The sequence below is a fragment of the Dromiciops gliroides genome, chromosome 1 (genome assembly GCF_019393635.1).
Source record: "Dromiciops gliroides isolate mDroGli1 chromosome 1, mDroGli1.pri, whole genome shotgun sequence".
Classification (NCBI taxonomy): domain Eukaryota; kingdom Metazoa; phylum Chordata; class Mammalia; order Microbiotheria; family Microbiotheriidae; genus Dromiciops; species Dromiciops gliroides.
Window position 1 is genome coordinate 668,677,288 of NC_057861.1, and position 14,792 is coordinate 668,692,079.

Consider the following 14,792-nt stretch of genomic DNA (forward strand, 5'->3'; position numbering starts at 1 on the left):
TAGAAACAAAAATGCAGTGTCTTATTGCCTCACAAATCCATAGTACCAAGTAGCTCATTTAGTCATAGGTTATGTGTATAATTATCCAAATTACCAAGAGTGTGAAAACACTTCTAGATCTGTTAAAAATTCCCAGTATGGCTACCTTTCAGTTTTTAAAAGATTCATTAGGTTCATTTCAAATAACTTAATTTTTAAGTCGTGCAAAAGAATCTTCTATTTTAGTTATTGTCCTATACATTAATTACCTTTTGACTCTTAAGGTTGAACTCTCTAGTGTCCAGTGATAGTTGCATGATAGGATTAATAGGAGCTTCACAAAAGGATACCATTTTTGAGTCAAAAATAATAAATAGAATGGCACATGTTTTAAGATAACTGAAATTTGGACATTTCATTCTTTTTTGGAAGACTTGGATATATTGAAACTATCAAATGGAAGACTTAAGTATTATTGCAATTTGAGCATCTTTAATAGGCAGTGGCTCATTTCTGGCACGCTAAAATCAGATGTGGAATCTTAAGAATTATAAGAGACCTTAAAGATTGGTTTAGTTGAACTCCCCCACTTGGTGCAAAAATCTGATCTATAGCATCTGTGACAGCCATTCAGCTTCTGCTTAAATTGCCCTAGTAAAGGGGAGCACATTAGCTCTTAGGGCAGCCTGTTCTTCATTTGGATAGTTCTTTTCATTAACGAGTTCTTATGTTACTCAAAATCTGCCCTTTTAAAACTTAATTTCATTGCTCCTGATTTTGCCCTTTGGAATAGTATGAAATGAATCTGATCCCTTCTTATATGACAGAAACCTTCCAGATATTCAAATCTTGTTTTCCTAAGTCTTCTCTTTTGCAGCCTAAATATAGCTAGTTCCTTCAGTTCTTCGGACAGACCCATCACAATGTTGGTTATTGTCCTTTGGATAATATTTCATTTTGTACTCTCTTAAAATGTGGCACTGGTCCTGAAATAATTCAGATTTCTGACCATTGCAAAATAAGTAGAAAAATTGCTTCTTCTAATCTCGATGTCATTTTATAATTGACCTAAGTTTGTGTTAGCCTTATTTTCAAATAGCTGTGTGTCACTAAGTTGAAACAATTCCAGAGCTATTACTACTACTACTACTACTACTACTACTACTACCACTACCACCACCACCAAAGATAATATATTTAACATGAGTAACATCTAGATAGTGTTACCAAATGCTAATAAATTTGATTGGAATTTTTAGTGGTAAACTTCCCAGTATTGGAAGAAGCCACAAAGATCATATAGTTCAATCCCTTAACAGTTCTTAAATCCTATCTATGATAACTGGAACAGGTAATTAATTGCCTATCCTTCAGTTGAAGGCATTCAGTGACAGAACTTAACCTCCAGAGATAACCAACCCATCTCCTTTTTGGACAAATTGAGTATTCGTTCTTTCCTTTGGTTGCACTCAAATTAGCTTCTCTGTATTTTATACTCAGTGGATTACCTTCTTCCCCCAGGGCCAAACAGAAGTATAAATCCACTTTCTTTTTTTTCTTTTCTTTTCTTTTTTTTAAAATAAATCCACTTTTACGAAATACTTTGTCAATCATGTCATCTCTCAGCACCCCTAGGTCTTATCATGGCTAAACATCCCTTCAGTTTAGCCTGGTTGACTTCTGGATGTGCTATGTTTATTTTGCTGTGAAGTCATACTCCTGAATCATTTTGAGCTCCCAAATCTTTTTCATATAAACTATTTGCTAACCATATTTCCCCCATCTTGATTTCTTTGAACCTAAGTGCATGACTTAATATTTTTGGTATATTGAAAGAGAGCTCTATAAATATCTCATCTGAGATTAGTAAATAATTAATTGGCACAAGCCAATCATTTCTGAAATTACTATTTCTGAAAGTTTTGACACTCGTCACACTATTTAGATGCTTTAAAAAGATGGGAACCACTGAATATACAAAGAAAAAAAAGAAAGGCTAGAATTAAGGGATTAAAGTGAGGTTAATTTCTCCTGTTTGTCAGTTGAAGGGAGTATTCTATCCCTTTTTGTGGAGATAATTTTATTCACTTCTTCTTGGTACTGAAAACATAATTATAAAACAAACATGTTAGAGGTACAGTAAGGATCATACTACTAGAAATTATTTAGCTTATCCTTAAGTATGAGAGATATTTCTATATCCTCTCAGTATTTCCTAATAAGGATTCTGATAGAATTCAAGTAGGAGGCAGGTAATCATATTTTTAGTTGAATATACATTTACTTTCCTCTCTTGAAAGAATTATACACATGTAATTGAATGAATTCCCTTTTTTCTTGGTTTATTTCTACACCAAGCACAGCCCATTAAAGGGATATGATGACTATATTACAGAATTGCTGTCTTTATTTCTCATCATTCTGTTTTGTTAGGTACCGGTGGGTAGTAGTTTTGAAGGAGTACAAGGAGGAATCCCCAAACCTCTAGCAGAGAGGTCAATAAAAAGTTAACGCTTAACTGCATCGTCTATATTTCCTACCTTATTTTATGACATACACCTTTTTCTTTGCTCCTGTAACCACTGTTTGTCCTTCAAGACAACTGAATCTGAAATTTGATGTAGCTGATCCTTAATTAGCCAGCTGAGTCACTGTTGTGCAACTCCAACCTTTCATTTCCTCCTGAGGCTGGCTGGAGTCTGTTCAGTGATTTGAGTTACTCAAAGTGAAATTCTAACAGATCTGGAGGAAGGAATCTCTGGGTTCCAAGAGAATAGTCTTAAGTTAACCCATACTATTACTTATCAGGACCTTGGTTGACTAAAAGTCATTGTTTTGAATTCTCATTGTTAATGGAGATTTTATCTCATTTAGAAAGCAAAAAATATACAATGAATCTATTTAAGGCTAAGTTTGACTTAGAGATATCAGTTTTTTCATTTGCTCTTAGTTAACCCATTTTTAAAAATTTTACTTATTAGAAAGAAGAATAAATCCCATCGGGATATCAAGCGAATGCAATGTGAGTGTACACCTGTTTCTAAAGATGATAGAGCTCAAGGAGAAATAGCATGTGGGGAAGATTGTCTCAATCGTCTCCTCATGATAGAATGGTAAATATAATTTTATTTGGAATACTAGCTTTTTTTTTCCAGTCATTTTATTACATTCTGTGTGCCTGTACTTTTAATATTTTGTCTGCTCTGTCAGATCATTGTCATCAGTACAGTTAGCTGTAGAGACTGTCATTCTTTATAATAGGGCCATAAAGCAAATTCTCTTGGCTTTCTGGAATTCCAAATGGTCCTGATTGGGACAGGGCAAATATCTTAGTGGGTTGTTGTTGTTGTTGTTGTTGTTGTTTTTAATCTCAAATTTTGTCATTTGCTATTTCTTCTAGGTATCCTGAAGTAGTTTAACTATTTGACAACATTATAGGATGACTGGGGATCTTAGAAGTATTATAGTAAAACAATTTACAGATTAAAAAAACAAGGCCTACAGAAGTTAAGTGACATTGAGGAAGGAACAAAGCTAGAAATTGGTTGCCCAGGGAAAAGTTAAACTAGACATTTCCATTATATGACTGAATTGGCAAAAAGTTTGAGAAGATGATGGTTAGATATTTATCAGTAAACTACTTTGGGATAAGAGTTAGATTCTGCCAAGACTTATTAATGATTACATATTCTTTTGTAACTCTAGAATTTAGCATTGCTTAATAAATGTTTACCTTGTGATGGACTACAATGCCATCTCTGGCCCCTACTGGCTGTGTCACCCTAGCTAGTCATTTAACCTTTCAGTGCTATAAGCAACTTTCTTTCTTTCTTTTTTTTTAAAGTGAGGCAATTGGGGTTAAGTGACTTGCCCAGGGTCACACAGCTAGTAAGTGTTAAGTGTCTGAGGCCGAATTTGAACTCAGGTCCTCCTGAATCCAGGGCCGGTGCTCTATTCATTGTGCCACCTAGCTGCTCCTTATAAACAACTTTATTAAGAATATAAGATGCAGAGAAAGGACTGATCTTCATTGGTAGAAATAGTTTCCTTATCTAGGAGATTTGTGTACCAGTAAAATTACTAGTCCAACCCCTATCCTTACCAGAATGATATTTTCAGGAGTGGCAGTAGAAAAGTTGTTGCTGTATTCTTTAGACACTTAGATTTGGCCTTTCCTAATTGGTTCATAGCATATTTGTTCATAATATGGCATTTCTAGTAAAGGATCTGGATCTAGATTTATGGATTATGTAAAGATGGTAAAGTAAGAGTCACCCAGTAGGCACATTTCTTTTGCACATTGTATATGTTCAGCTGAGATGAGACTGGTAAAGAAAATTGAGAGAGTCTGGCTTATTTTATTTTTAGCCTATGATTCCAGACTTGTGTTCAGACATGATTTTGGAAATTGCCATATTTTCTAGTGTTGCTCTCTTGTGTCAGTTCTTTTTTTCTACCATCCTTCATGTCCATTTCATTATGCATGCTCGAAGCCCCTTTTTGCCTTGATACCTAGGCTCTACATATATTTTTAAATACAAATATTTGATGCCTTCAGCAATTATGCTGGAAGTATGAATATGAATACTTAACTTATCATTAAATATGACTTCTATACATCAAATGGATAATGAAATGCTCATTTAGATCCCTGTTTCTGATCCATTTATTTGGGGGGGGGTATTTTTAAAATGAAAGAATTGTGATTGTTCTGGCAACTGATAATTATATGTACATTTGATCTTACATATTTATACAGTGTTAAGGTTAAAAGTTACTTTCATCACAGTCTTTGATGGGGTAGATAATATGAGTATATTTTGTAAGTGAGGAAACAGTTTTAGATTGCAATTTATTCAGGGTAACACAACTTGTCTGAACTGACATTGGAAACCCAGGTCCTTTCATTGTCCAGAACTGTTTTCACTATAGCACTCTTTAAAAGAAATGTGCATTTATGTAACATTTTCTAAAGTTGGATACATGCAACAATGTCAAGGTAGTTAGAATAGGTATTATTATGCCCATTTTACAGAAAAGGAAACAAATGCTTAGGTGACTTGTCCAGGGTTGTAAAGCTGGTAAGTATCATAGCTTGGGACTTGAATGCAAGTCTTCAGGCTCCAAAACCAATTGTCTTATTACCTTTGCAGGAAAAAAGGGGGAAGAAGCCATATTTGTATTTTTTAAGATACTGTAATCCTTTTGGTTAGTTTCAAGGTATAGTATTCAGATATGCTAATTGACAAGTTATATAATCCAAAATGAGTTAGAGAGGTTGCAAATGGGTATATTCTGCTTTTCACTTTTCCAAACAAGAAATGAAGATCTTCATAAAAACAAGAGAAAAGCAAACAATTAGAATGGGTCTTCTTGCCTCTGGTCCTTCCCATTGCTGGTCTTTTCTGCCAGATAAATTTATCTAAAGCTTTCCTTTGGTCTTGTCACTTCCCTTCTTTAAAACCTTTTTGCTATCAGAATAACATTCAAATTCTTTATCCTGATTGTCAAGGCCCTCTATACCCATTCTGCTTTTCCAACTCTATCCCTAATTATTCTTCATCCTTAAGAATCAATTCAAATACTTCTTCTATGCAAACTTTTCCTCTTTACCTTATCCTGCAGTGAGTTCCATTCTTCACACTATTTTAAACAGTTGTTTTGTAACATCTCTTCTGTAGTCTTGTTTGATTTTTCCTTCCTATATCAAGAGTAAATCACTTGAGAACAGGAACTAGATCTTCAACTTTTTTGTCATTCCTTGGGAACCAAATTGGTGCTTGATATTTGTTTTAATTTGGGCCATTCTTTTTGGGATACAGACCAAAGGAAGAAGAAAAGTTATTAGTTTGTATGCACTCTGAGCAAACAAGCATTCTTAATTGGCAGGCCTATGTTCACGAAGCTGGACCTTTCCTCAAATATTGATCTGGCAGTTGAAAATATCAGGTGGCCCAAACTAATGGGAAGCAGGTTTGCTGGGGATTATGAAAATTAATAAATTGTACAGAGTAATAAACATATTTCATTTTGATTCAGCTTTTGCAAGATAGCCTGTATTCCACATGTTACGAGATAGGAAACTAGTGTTGTTTTGTCTAACATTCTAGAGAGCATTGTGTACAGTCACTATTATCACATTTAATGGAAAATCACTAAAATGACAACAATCAAAATTCTTATCCATATGTAGTGGAAAGAGAACACTAGAAATAGAATTAGAAGACTTCATTTGACTGTAGTTCTGAAAATTTTAAATGTGGTCACAATAAGGTTATTTAACCTCTTTGATGCCTAGTTGTCTCATTTACTATGCAGGGATAAGCCTTTAATATATGGAATTATTGTGAAAGAATACATAAATTGTTCTGTAAGTGTAAGCTGCTGCTTATAGGTATAAATGGTACATACACAGGTATATATAAATGATGTATTTAAGAATCAAACTGACCATTTTGAGTTAGTTCTTAACAGTTAATTTTTACTACCATCTAATTTCAGTTCTTCCCGGTGTCCAAATGGAGACTATTGTTCAAATAGACGATTCCAGAGAAAACAGCATGCAGATGTGGAAGTGATATTAACCGAAAAGAAAGGCTGGGGTCTGAGAGCTGCCAAAGATCTCCCTTCGTAAGCCATTTCTCTTTTCTTTTTCAAATCAAACTTTTCCTTTATTGTATATAATAATTTGTAATTTGTATATGTAAGGTACAGAGAAATGAATTTCCTGATGTGAGCACCAGTAACTGTATAGTTAATGAAGTTATCTAAAAAACAAAAATGGTTCTATTCGGGGGGCAATTTCTGAGAATGTTTGCAATTATAAGACATCGTTTTTAATATTGCCAAAATATATATACAAACACTTGTTTTCTACTATGTTATACCATTTACTTTGTTTTGAATTGGCTTATCCACATTTTCCCCTCCTTTTTGTGAAAATTTTTTTAAACTTTATTTTAAAATATGAACATAAACATCAAAATATGAACATTTGGATATTCAAATAACAGGAAGAGGATTCTATATTGAGCTATGAATCTGTCATGCACAGCTTAGTCTAAAAAGATTTGTTTAATATTTAACATGATAATACTAACACCTCCCTGCTTGACTCTACCCCTTTCAGAATTTCTGCTCCCTTCTGTGTTGTTTTTTATGCTTCATTGATGGTCTTTCCTTTTTCTGCATCATCACTACTTCTTCCTCTTATCTCCCCTCAAAAGCCGTCATTTTTAACAAAATTATAGTGAAGCAAAAAATTCACATGTTGGTTGTGTCTGAAAATGTGTATTGCATTCTACATGTCTTGTCCTTTACCTCTGCCCACAGGTTCAAGACAGGCTTTATCAGTCTTTGGGAATCATGATTGGTCATTTCATTGATCAGAGTTCTTAAGCCTTCGATAATTCTTTGCCTTTGCATTATTGTTGTCATAAATTGTCTGGTTCTGTTTACTTCACTCTATCAATTCATACAAATCTAAGTTTTCTCTGAATCTACCACTTTGATAATTTCTTATAGTGCAAAAATATTACATTACATTTTGTAAAATGACAACACTGAACTATGTCCTTAAGGTCCTTTTAAGGATGCTAAAAATAAAAATTTTATGATTATGAAATGAACATTTAAAGATCTGGTAATATGGAATAGTTAAGATTAGGGAAATAAGACTTAATATTTTCTGCTTTTATAATAGATATAAATGAAAACTGAAAACTGTATTCTTAAGGCTTCTTAAATAGGAAGAAAAGCCAAGTGCTTAAAATTAAGCACCCACTATACATAAAAGATGGGCACAGGAAGTATACAAAATAATGTAGTTACATGGTTCTTCTTTTCATGATACTTTAATAAGTTTGGGCTACCAAGAACTAAACAGTTTTAAAAATTAAAAAAACACAGAGTTTTAAGTGTTCCTATTCTGGCTTTCAAAGGCTCCTTCATGATTTGGCCTCATCCAAACAGAACCATCTGTAATCCCCAAAGAGACTCTAGTGCTTCCTACTGTTCTTATGTTGTTCTGTCTACCTATATCACACTAGCCCTTAAAAACCCAGCATAAATATCTGAGATTCAATCTGCTTTGTGCACAGCACACTTTCTGTATTGAAAATTGTTATTGATACTATGCCATTCTTCTCCTTTTTCTCCCCATGTACAAATAACAGGTCTGTCATTTAGGCACCTATGATGCTTTGTCACATATGCATTGTTATAAGTATCTTAAATTTCTGTTTTCTAAGTTCATTGAGCATTCTTCAGAAGTGGGAATTTTTTCTTGAAGAGATTATTTCAGTTACACAAACATTAAATGCCATAGTGACTCATTTTGCTAGGTGTTGGGGATGCGAAGGTAAAACAAAGTTACTGCCTTCAAGGAGCTGACATTTTACTGAATATTTAATAAACAAATCACACTGATATAGTAGGTGCTTTTGTCTGTAAACAAAAGAATGCAGAGGATTTGAATAAGGTGAGAGTGGTGGGTGGGACAAAATATATCAAAATGTGGCAAATGGTGTTCAAAATGTTGTAAGAGGCACTGGGGGGGAGCAGCTAGGTGCACAGTGGATAGAGCACCAGCCCTGGATTCAGGAGGGCCTGAGTTCAAATCCGGCCTCAGACACTTAACACTTTGCTAGCTGTGTGACCCTGGGCAAGTCACTTAACCCCAATTACCTCGCCAAAAAAAAAAAAATAGAGACACTGGGGGATAATGACTGCATGTAAGTTCTGTGGATTCAGCAAAGCTGAATAGAAAATAGGACATATCAGGTAGGACCAAATTTCATAGTCCCTGAATTATATAAGTAGTGTGGAACTATTGATGATTTTTTTTTTTTTTTTTTTTTTTGGTGAGGAGCCACCTAGCTGCCCTGGAATTATTGATGTTTGAAAGTCAAGTCTAGTAGTAGCTGAAGAAGAGTTGGATAGAGAAGAGACAAGTGTAGCTAATTTTTTTTTTAACAATAGTTCACACCTTTAGTTCTTGCTTGAACTAGTCTAGTAGCATTAATTATAGAAGACAAGAATGTAAGAAAAATGTCAGTGGCAAAAATCAGTAATGCTCAGTGGCTGATTATGGGGAGGCAGATGAAGGGATCAAAGAAGATTTTGAAGCCAAAGGTGATTTTGTGCCAGCGTGATTAAAGAATGATGGTGCCCTTAAAGTGCATGTATAGAAGAAAAACACTTGTTTTAGGTAAAAGTGAGCCGTCTTTGTACTGTTAAGGCTAAAATTCTAGCTAGTCTGTCTAAAATATCTAATGAGTGGTCGCCAATAAATTATAAGCTTTAGCAAGAGTTAGGCTTTTAAGTATTTATTAAGGAGAATAAGAATTTGGTAAAAAGAGAGAGAAAGGCCTACATTCGTCTATCTGTTAAAGGGAGAAAGCATTCTTAGCTCCGCTCTCTGCCAGAGTCCACAAGAAAGAGCCCCAGTCAGCACCAGGCTCCCCCTTCTTCCTCCCACAAACAAACATCACTTCCTGACACCAAAGAAAAGACACATGGTCTTGCCCTCAGAGACCTTCACCTCATGGCGGAGCTTTTCTGCAGTAAGTCTCCAGCAGGTGGCGTCATTCCAATCGTTTACAGTACTTACCAAGTCGAAGTTCGATTATGGGACATAATCGAAAAATTATAGCAGGCAATTAAAAATGTGGAATGGAGCAATGAGAGAGATTAAAACTGAAGCTAAAGATAAGAACCATATATTGTAGATGTGAGAGTTTAACATCATTGAATGAGGTCGTTGGGAAGTGTGTCTTTATAGAACTTTGGGGAATCATATATACTTTGGGAAGGAAGAGAACAGTAGGGGGGGGAGGGAAAATGGAAGCTAATATGAGCCAAAGCTGTCAGAAGATTTTAAAGCTAGTTTAGCACAGCATCACACAAACTAAGGGAGGAATTACATAAAAGAGCAGAAACTATGCTAAAAGCTACATAAGCATTTAAGAAGAATAACAGAAAAGGATACTGGATTTTGGAGATTTTAAAGATTCTTGGTCACTTTTGACATTTTAGATTCAGGAACTTGGGTTTTCAGTAACCTTAGAATGTTATTAAGAGAATCAAGAATCAAGTAGTTTTTTGTTTGATTTAATTATATCTACTAGTTGTTTTCCTCCAGAGTATACAGCTTAAAATTAGTCAGGCAAGTTCCCAAATTGCTTTAAAGCTCTTAATCCTTTATGTTGATGGTGGTACTGTCTGTACTATTTAAAGCTAAGCTAGCATACTCATCAGTGTGTCTGGTTAGAAATAAGTTGATTGTGTAAAGTAAGTTTTAAATTTGCTATTTGCAGCTTTATTACAGGAAATTTTACTTTTTCTCCCCTTGAATTTTATAGGAATACCTTTGTCTTGGAATACTGTGGAGAAGTATTAGACCATAAAGAATTTAAAGCCAGGGTAAAGGAATATGCCCGTAACAAGAATATCCACTATTATTTCATGGCACTGAAGAACGATGAGGTAAGCTAACTCTTAAGGATTATTTCTGGAACAAATGAAGAGAAATAATGCATAGAATAATAGCTATTTTGTTGGACTTAATTGACTATGTTTACATTAAAATGACAGTTCAGAAAGTTATCAATAATAGTTTTAGTAAAGGAGAAGCTTTGATAGTCTAATGAAAGTGAAAGCTCCTTTGAGGAGATCTGAATCAGTTACTCTGAAAAGTAAAATGAAAGGGACTAAAAAAAGGGGAGGGTTATTATTTTTAATGTTCCTCTTGGAATGGAAGATAAATAGGGCACCAAGTGGGTGCTGATGAATAGGAAGAGAAACAGAGACCAGGGAACAGATTAGCTTAACAAAGAGAAAAAAGGAAGATGTTAAATAATGATCTTAAGGAGAATACAAAACTTAGTGGAGTTTTTTTGCCAAGGTTAAGGTGATGAGAAATGGAAAGACAGGAATGTTTAATGTTGTAATAAGTCTGAACTTAAGTTGATTTCAGCAGATCAAATATAATTGGGTGAGGGATGGAAATGTACAGAAGGGAGAAGAGCTTATCAGTGGGAGAAATGCTTATAGAGTAAAGAAAGTTCTCTGAGTAAGGAAACAATGTGCTTGTACCGAATAATTTTATTTATAGCTGTATAAATCTGAGGGGAAATGTAGTATACTAGTGAGGGTAAGATGAGTGAGAAGGCCAGGTATGGTGTGTGTGTGTGTGTGTGTGTGTGTGTGTGTGTGTGTGTGTGTAGAGAGAGATCTATATCTATATCTATCTACCTGGCCTTCTTACTGTAAAGCACTTTGTACAGTGCCTGGCACATAGCAGGTGCTTAATCAATGCTTGTTTCCTTCCCCTATGTATAGAAAGAAGGTAAGTGATTAGCAAGGGTTTTTTCTAGTTCATTTGGGGAGATGGTAATCTTGAGGAATGGTCACATCATTTAGTGGAAATGAAAAAGCAGTATATGAACCCTTAAATGAGTCAGAAAAAAAAATTAGGTCTTTGTTATTTGTATCTTTTCTATGGTGTGATATTTAAAGAAGAGTTTTTATAGACATTAGTGTTGTGGTAAGGGACAGTGGATGGTCTTGTAGTCTTGTAGTTTGGATGACCATGGTTCATAGCCTGCTTTCAGTAGATATTAACTCTGTGATCTTGAGCAAATCACTTAATTTCTTAGCTCCCTACACTCACAGTTCTTGAAGACTGTGAAAGTTGCAGATTGTTAATTTATAGTCTACTAGTGCAGGAAATTTCCAAATATAACCAGAAGCTTGGACCCTTTTTTCCATCTCCAACTGTGGGGGTTGTCAGGTTTTTTTAGTCTAATGGTGAATATATAATAAGGGATGTAATTAGGAATAAAAGAGGGGCTTTTAGGTTAAGTGAATTTTGTGTATAAGTAAAAGATATGTTTAATGTTGGGGTTTTTGAGAATGTTTACTTTATTAAGAGGCTCACCATAAAACTTTGCTAATACCGTGGGGAAAAAAGAAATTTAAATTGGTTTTTAGCCATTTTTGAAAATTGCATTTGCAGATAATAGATGCTACTCAGAAAGGGAACTGCTCCCGTTTCATGAATCACAGCTGTGAGCCAAACTGTGAAACACAAAAGGTAAGTAGCATACAACTTAAACTTCAAAACCAAAGATATGATAAAAAGATCAAGTACAGGGGCAGCTAGGTGGCACAGTGGATGGAGCACTGGCCCTGGAGTCAGGAGTACCTGAGTTCAGATCCGGCCTCGGACACTTGGCACTTGCTAGCTGTGTGACCCTGGGCAGGTCAGTTGACCCCAGTTGCCTCACTAAAAAAAAAAAAAAGATCAAGTACAAGTAAATATGTTATATATTATATTTAGTTCCCTTAGCACCTTTTATTGAATAAAAATTTAAACAACATTAAAATACCATAAAATATTTTAAGTCCAAGAATACATGTAGCTTTTACACACATAAATCATTTGTATAATAAATTTGTTACCTGAAAATTTGTGTGTCAGATTTTTGTATGTCTTTTCATTTAAAGAAGCTCTTTGTAACAATAATTGGTAATGTAAATTGTCCCTTCTCTCCCCACCCCCGCCATTGTTTGTCAAGATTTTTATTATTAAAATCTTTTTACATTAGGGCACACATCCAATTGCTTTTATTGGCCTTTATGTAGATTGCACCTAAATATTGGCAAATCTTCTAAATTGAGATTTTTGAATGGGGGGAAACACATAACTACATCTTTTTTTTTTTTTTTTGTGAGGCAATTGGGGTTAAGTGACTTGCCGAGAGTCACACAGCTAGTAAATGTCAAGTTTCTGAGGCTGGATTTGAACTCAGGTCCTCCTGAACCCAGGGCCAGTGCTCTATCCATTACGCCACCTAGCTGCTCCCATAACTACATCTTACCACTGCATTTTAAGGAGAGGTAGTACTTGGATCTCAGCTTTGATGGGGCTTAGGAGTCAAAGAGAAGAGAGGCAGTGTCATCTTCCTCTCTGTTATGCCCCTCTACCAAAAAAAAAAAAATCCCTAAGACTGTTTTAGATGCTTCATGTAATAACTACAACAGCAGCAGCCCAGCAGGAGGCAGAGCTTGTGAGATAAAATGCATACTTTTATTTGGGAGAGGGTTGGGAAACTGCCCACCACCTTCTCCTAACTCTTTCTGGGACTTGGAGAATAAAAGAGAGCTGAAAGACTTCAAAGAGAGATGCCTTCTGTGCAACATTAGGAGGTATAAAAGGGTCATCTCTCAATGACCAGCAAGGCTGGGTACTGATTGTGATGACAGGAAGAATATTGAATGGGAAAAAGTATTGGCCATATTTGAAGGCAACATTGTTTGGTTTTCATGAACCTTAACTGATTTTCTCCTCAATTGAAATGTTACTTGTAAGTTGACTGACATGGACTTATTTATTGTGGTTCTTACTGGTTTTCACTACTCATGCCTAACTTAACTTGATTTTGCAGATCATTAATCTACTCCCTAGCTAATTCCATATTGCTTATCAACACATCCAAGGCTTCCCATACTCCCCTTCCCTTATCGGAAACCCCACAAGTTTTTCCTCAAAAACTTTGATTTGATCTGTTCAGTGTTGAGAAGGTCGACTTCAATTGGTGCCTCCATTTCTGTCCTCTCACTCTCTTGAAACTCGTTGTTTAACTGAAACTGTTCCCTCCAAAGTTAACAGTGATCTCTTTTCTCAATCCTCATTGACCTTTCTGTAATCTTTGACATTGTTCATCGCCCTTTTCTCCTTGATACTATCTTGTCCCTAGGTTTTTATAAAAATGTTTTCTCCTCGCATTCCTCCTTACCTGTCTGACCACTCCTATTTGGTATGCTTTGCTGGCTCTCCATCCAGGTCATGCCCAATAGGGTGTCCCCCAAGGCTCCATTTTCAGCTCCTTTTTCCCTGTATACTTTGTTACTTGGCAGTCTCATCAATTCCCATGGATTCAGTGATCATCTCTATACTGGTGATTGCCAAATTTACTTATTCAACCCTCCTAACTTCTCTCCTGACCTCTAGTCTCACATCTCCATCTGCCTGTTGGACATATTGAGCTGAATGTCCCATAGACATTTCAAACTCAGCATGTATAAAACAGAATCTTCTCCCTTTCTTAACCTACCTATTTTTATCTAGGGTACCTCCATCCTCTCAAGTCACACTGTCTCATAGCCTGAGTCATCTTTGATTCATTTCTTGCTCTCCACATCCAGCCTGTTGCCAAAGTATACTAATTCTTTATTACCTTTGCCATATTTCTCCTATATGCTCCCTTCCTTCTGCTGATCCTGCCACCACCCTTGTACAAGTCCTCATCCTCTCATACCTAGACTGTTGCAATATAGCTCTCTTTTTTTTTTTTTTTTTTTTTGCAGGCAATGGGGGTTAAGTGACTTGCCCAGGGTCACACAGCTAGTAAGTGTCAAGTGTCTCAGCCAGGATTTGAACTCAGCTACTCCTGAATCCAGGGCCGGTGCTTTAACCACTGCGCCATCTAGCTGCCCCAATATAGCTCTCTTATTAATCTTCATGCCTCAAGTATCTCTCTACTACAATCCATCCTCCACTAAGTTATTAAATTGATTTTCTTAAGTCATAGGTTAGGCCATATCAAATCCCAGTTAAAATGGCCCCTTCTACAAAAAGCCATTCCCTGTTCTATTTAATGCTTGTGACTTGCTCTGAGATTATTTCCCATTTTTCCTGGCCATATCTTTTCTTTGTGGTTGGTAGTGATCTCTCTTTCTTCATATTAGTTTGCATTTACTTATCTGTGTGACGTATATCTCACCAGAATTTAAGTTCCTTGAGGTTGAGG

At 35.6% G+C, this 14,792-nt stretch overlaps 1 protein-coding gene across 3 annotated transcripts in view; it reads left to right on the plus strand.

The window, feature by feature from the left end:
* The window catches only part of SETD2 (SET domain containing 2, histone lysine methyltransferase), a 153,441-nt gene that overhangs the window by 46,184 nt on the left and 92,465 nt on the right, over window positions 1-14,792 (plus strand). For all 3 annotated transcript variants that reach the window (XR_006355648.1, XM_043994791.1, XM_043994800.1), the window contains exons 4-7: window positions 2,961-3,092; window positions 6,481-6,609; window positions 10,341-10,464; window positions 11,996-12,073. Coding sequence is in view for 2 of the 3 variants with exons in the window: in XM_043994791.1 (XP_043850726.1) it covers window positions 2,961-3,092; window positions 6,481-6,609; window positions 10,341-10,464; window positions 11,996-12,073 (463 nt within the window). In the remaining variant the exon portion in view is untranslated. The remainder of the gene's footprint in view (window positions 1-2,960; window positions 3,093-6,480; window positions 6,610-10,340; window positions 10,465-11,995; window positions 12,074-14,792) is intronic.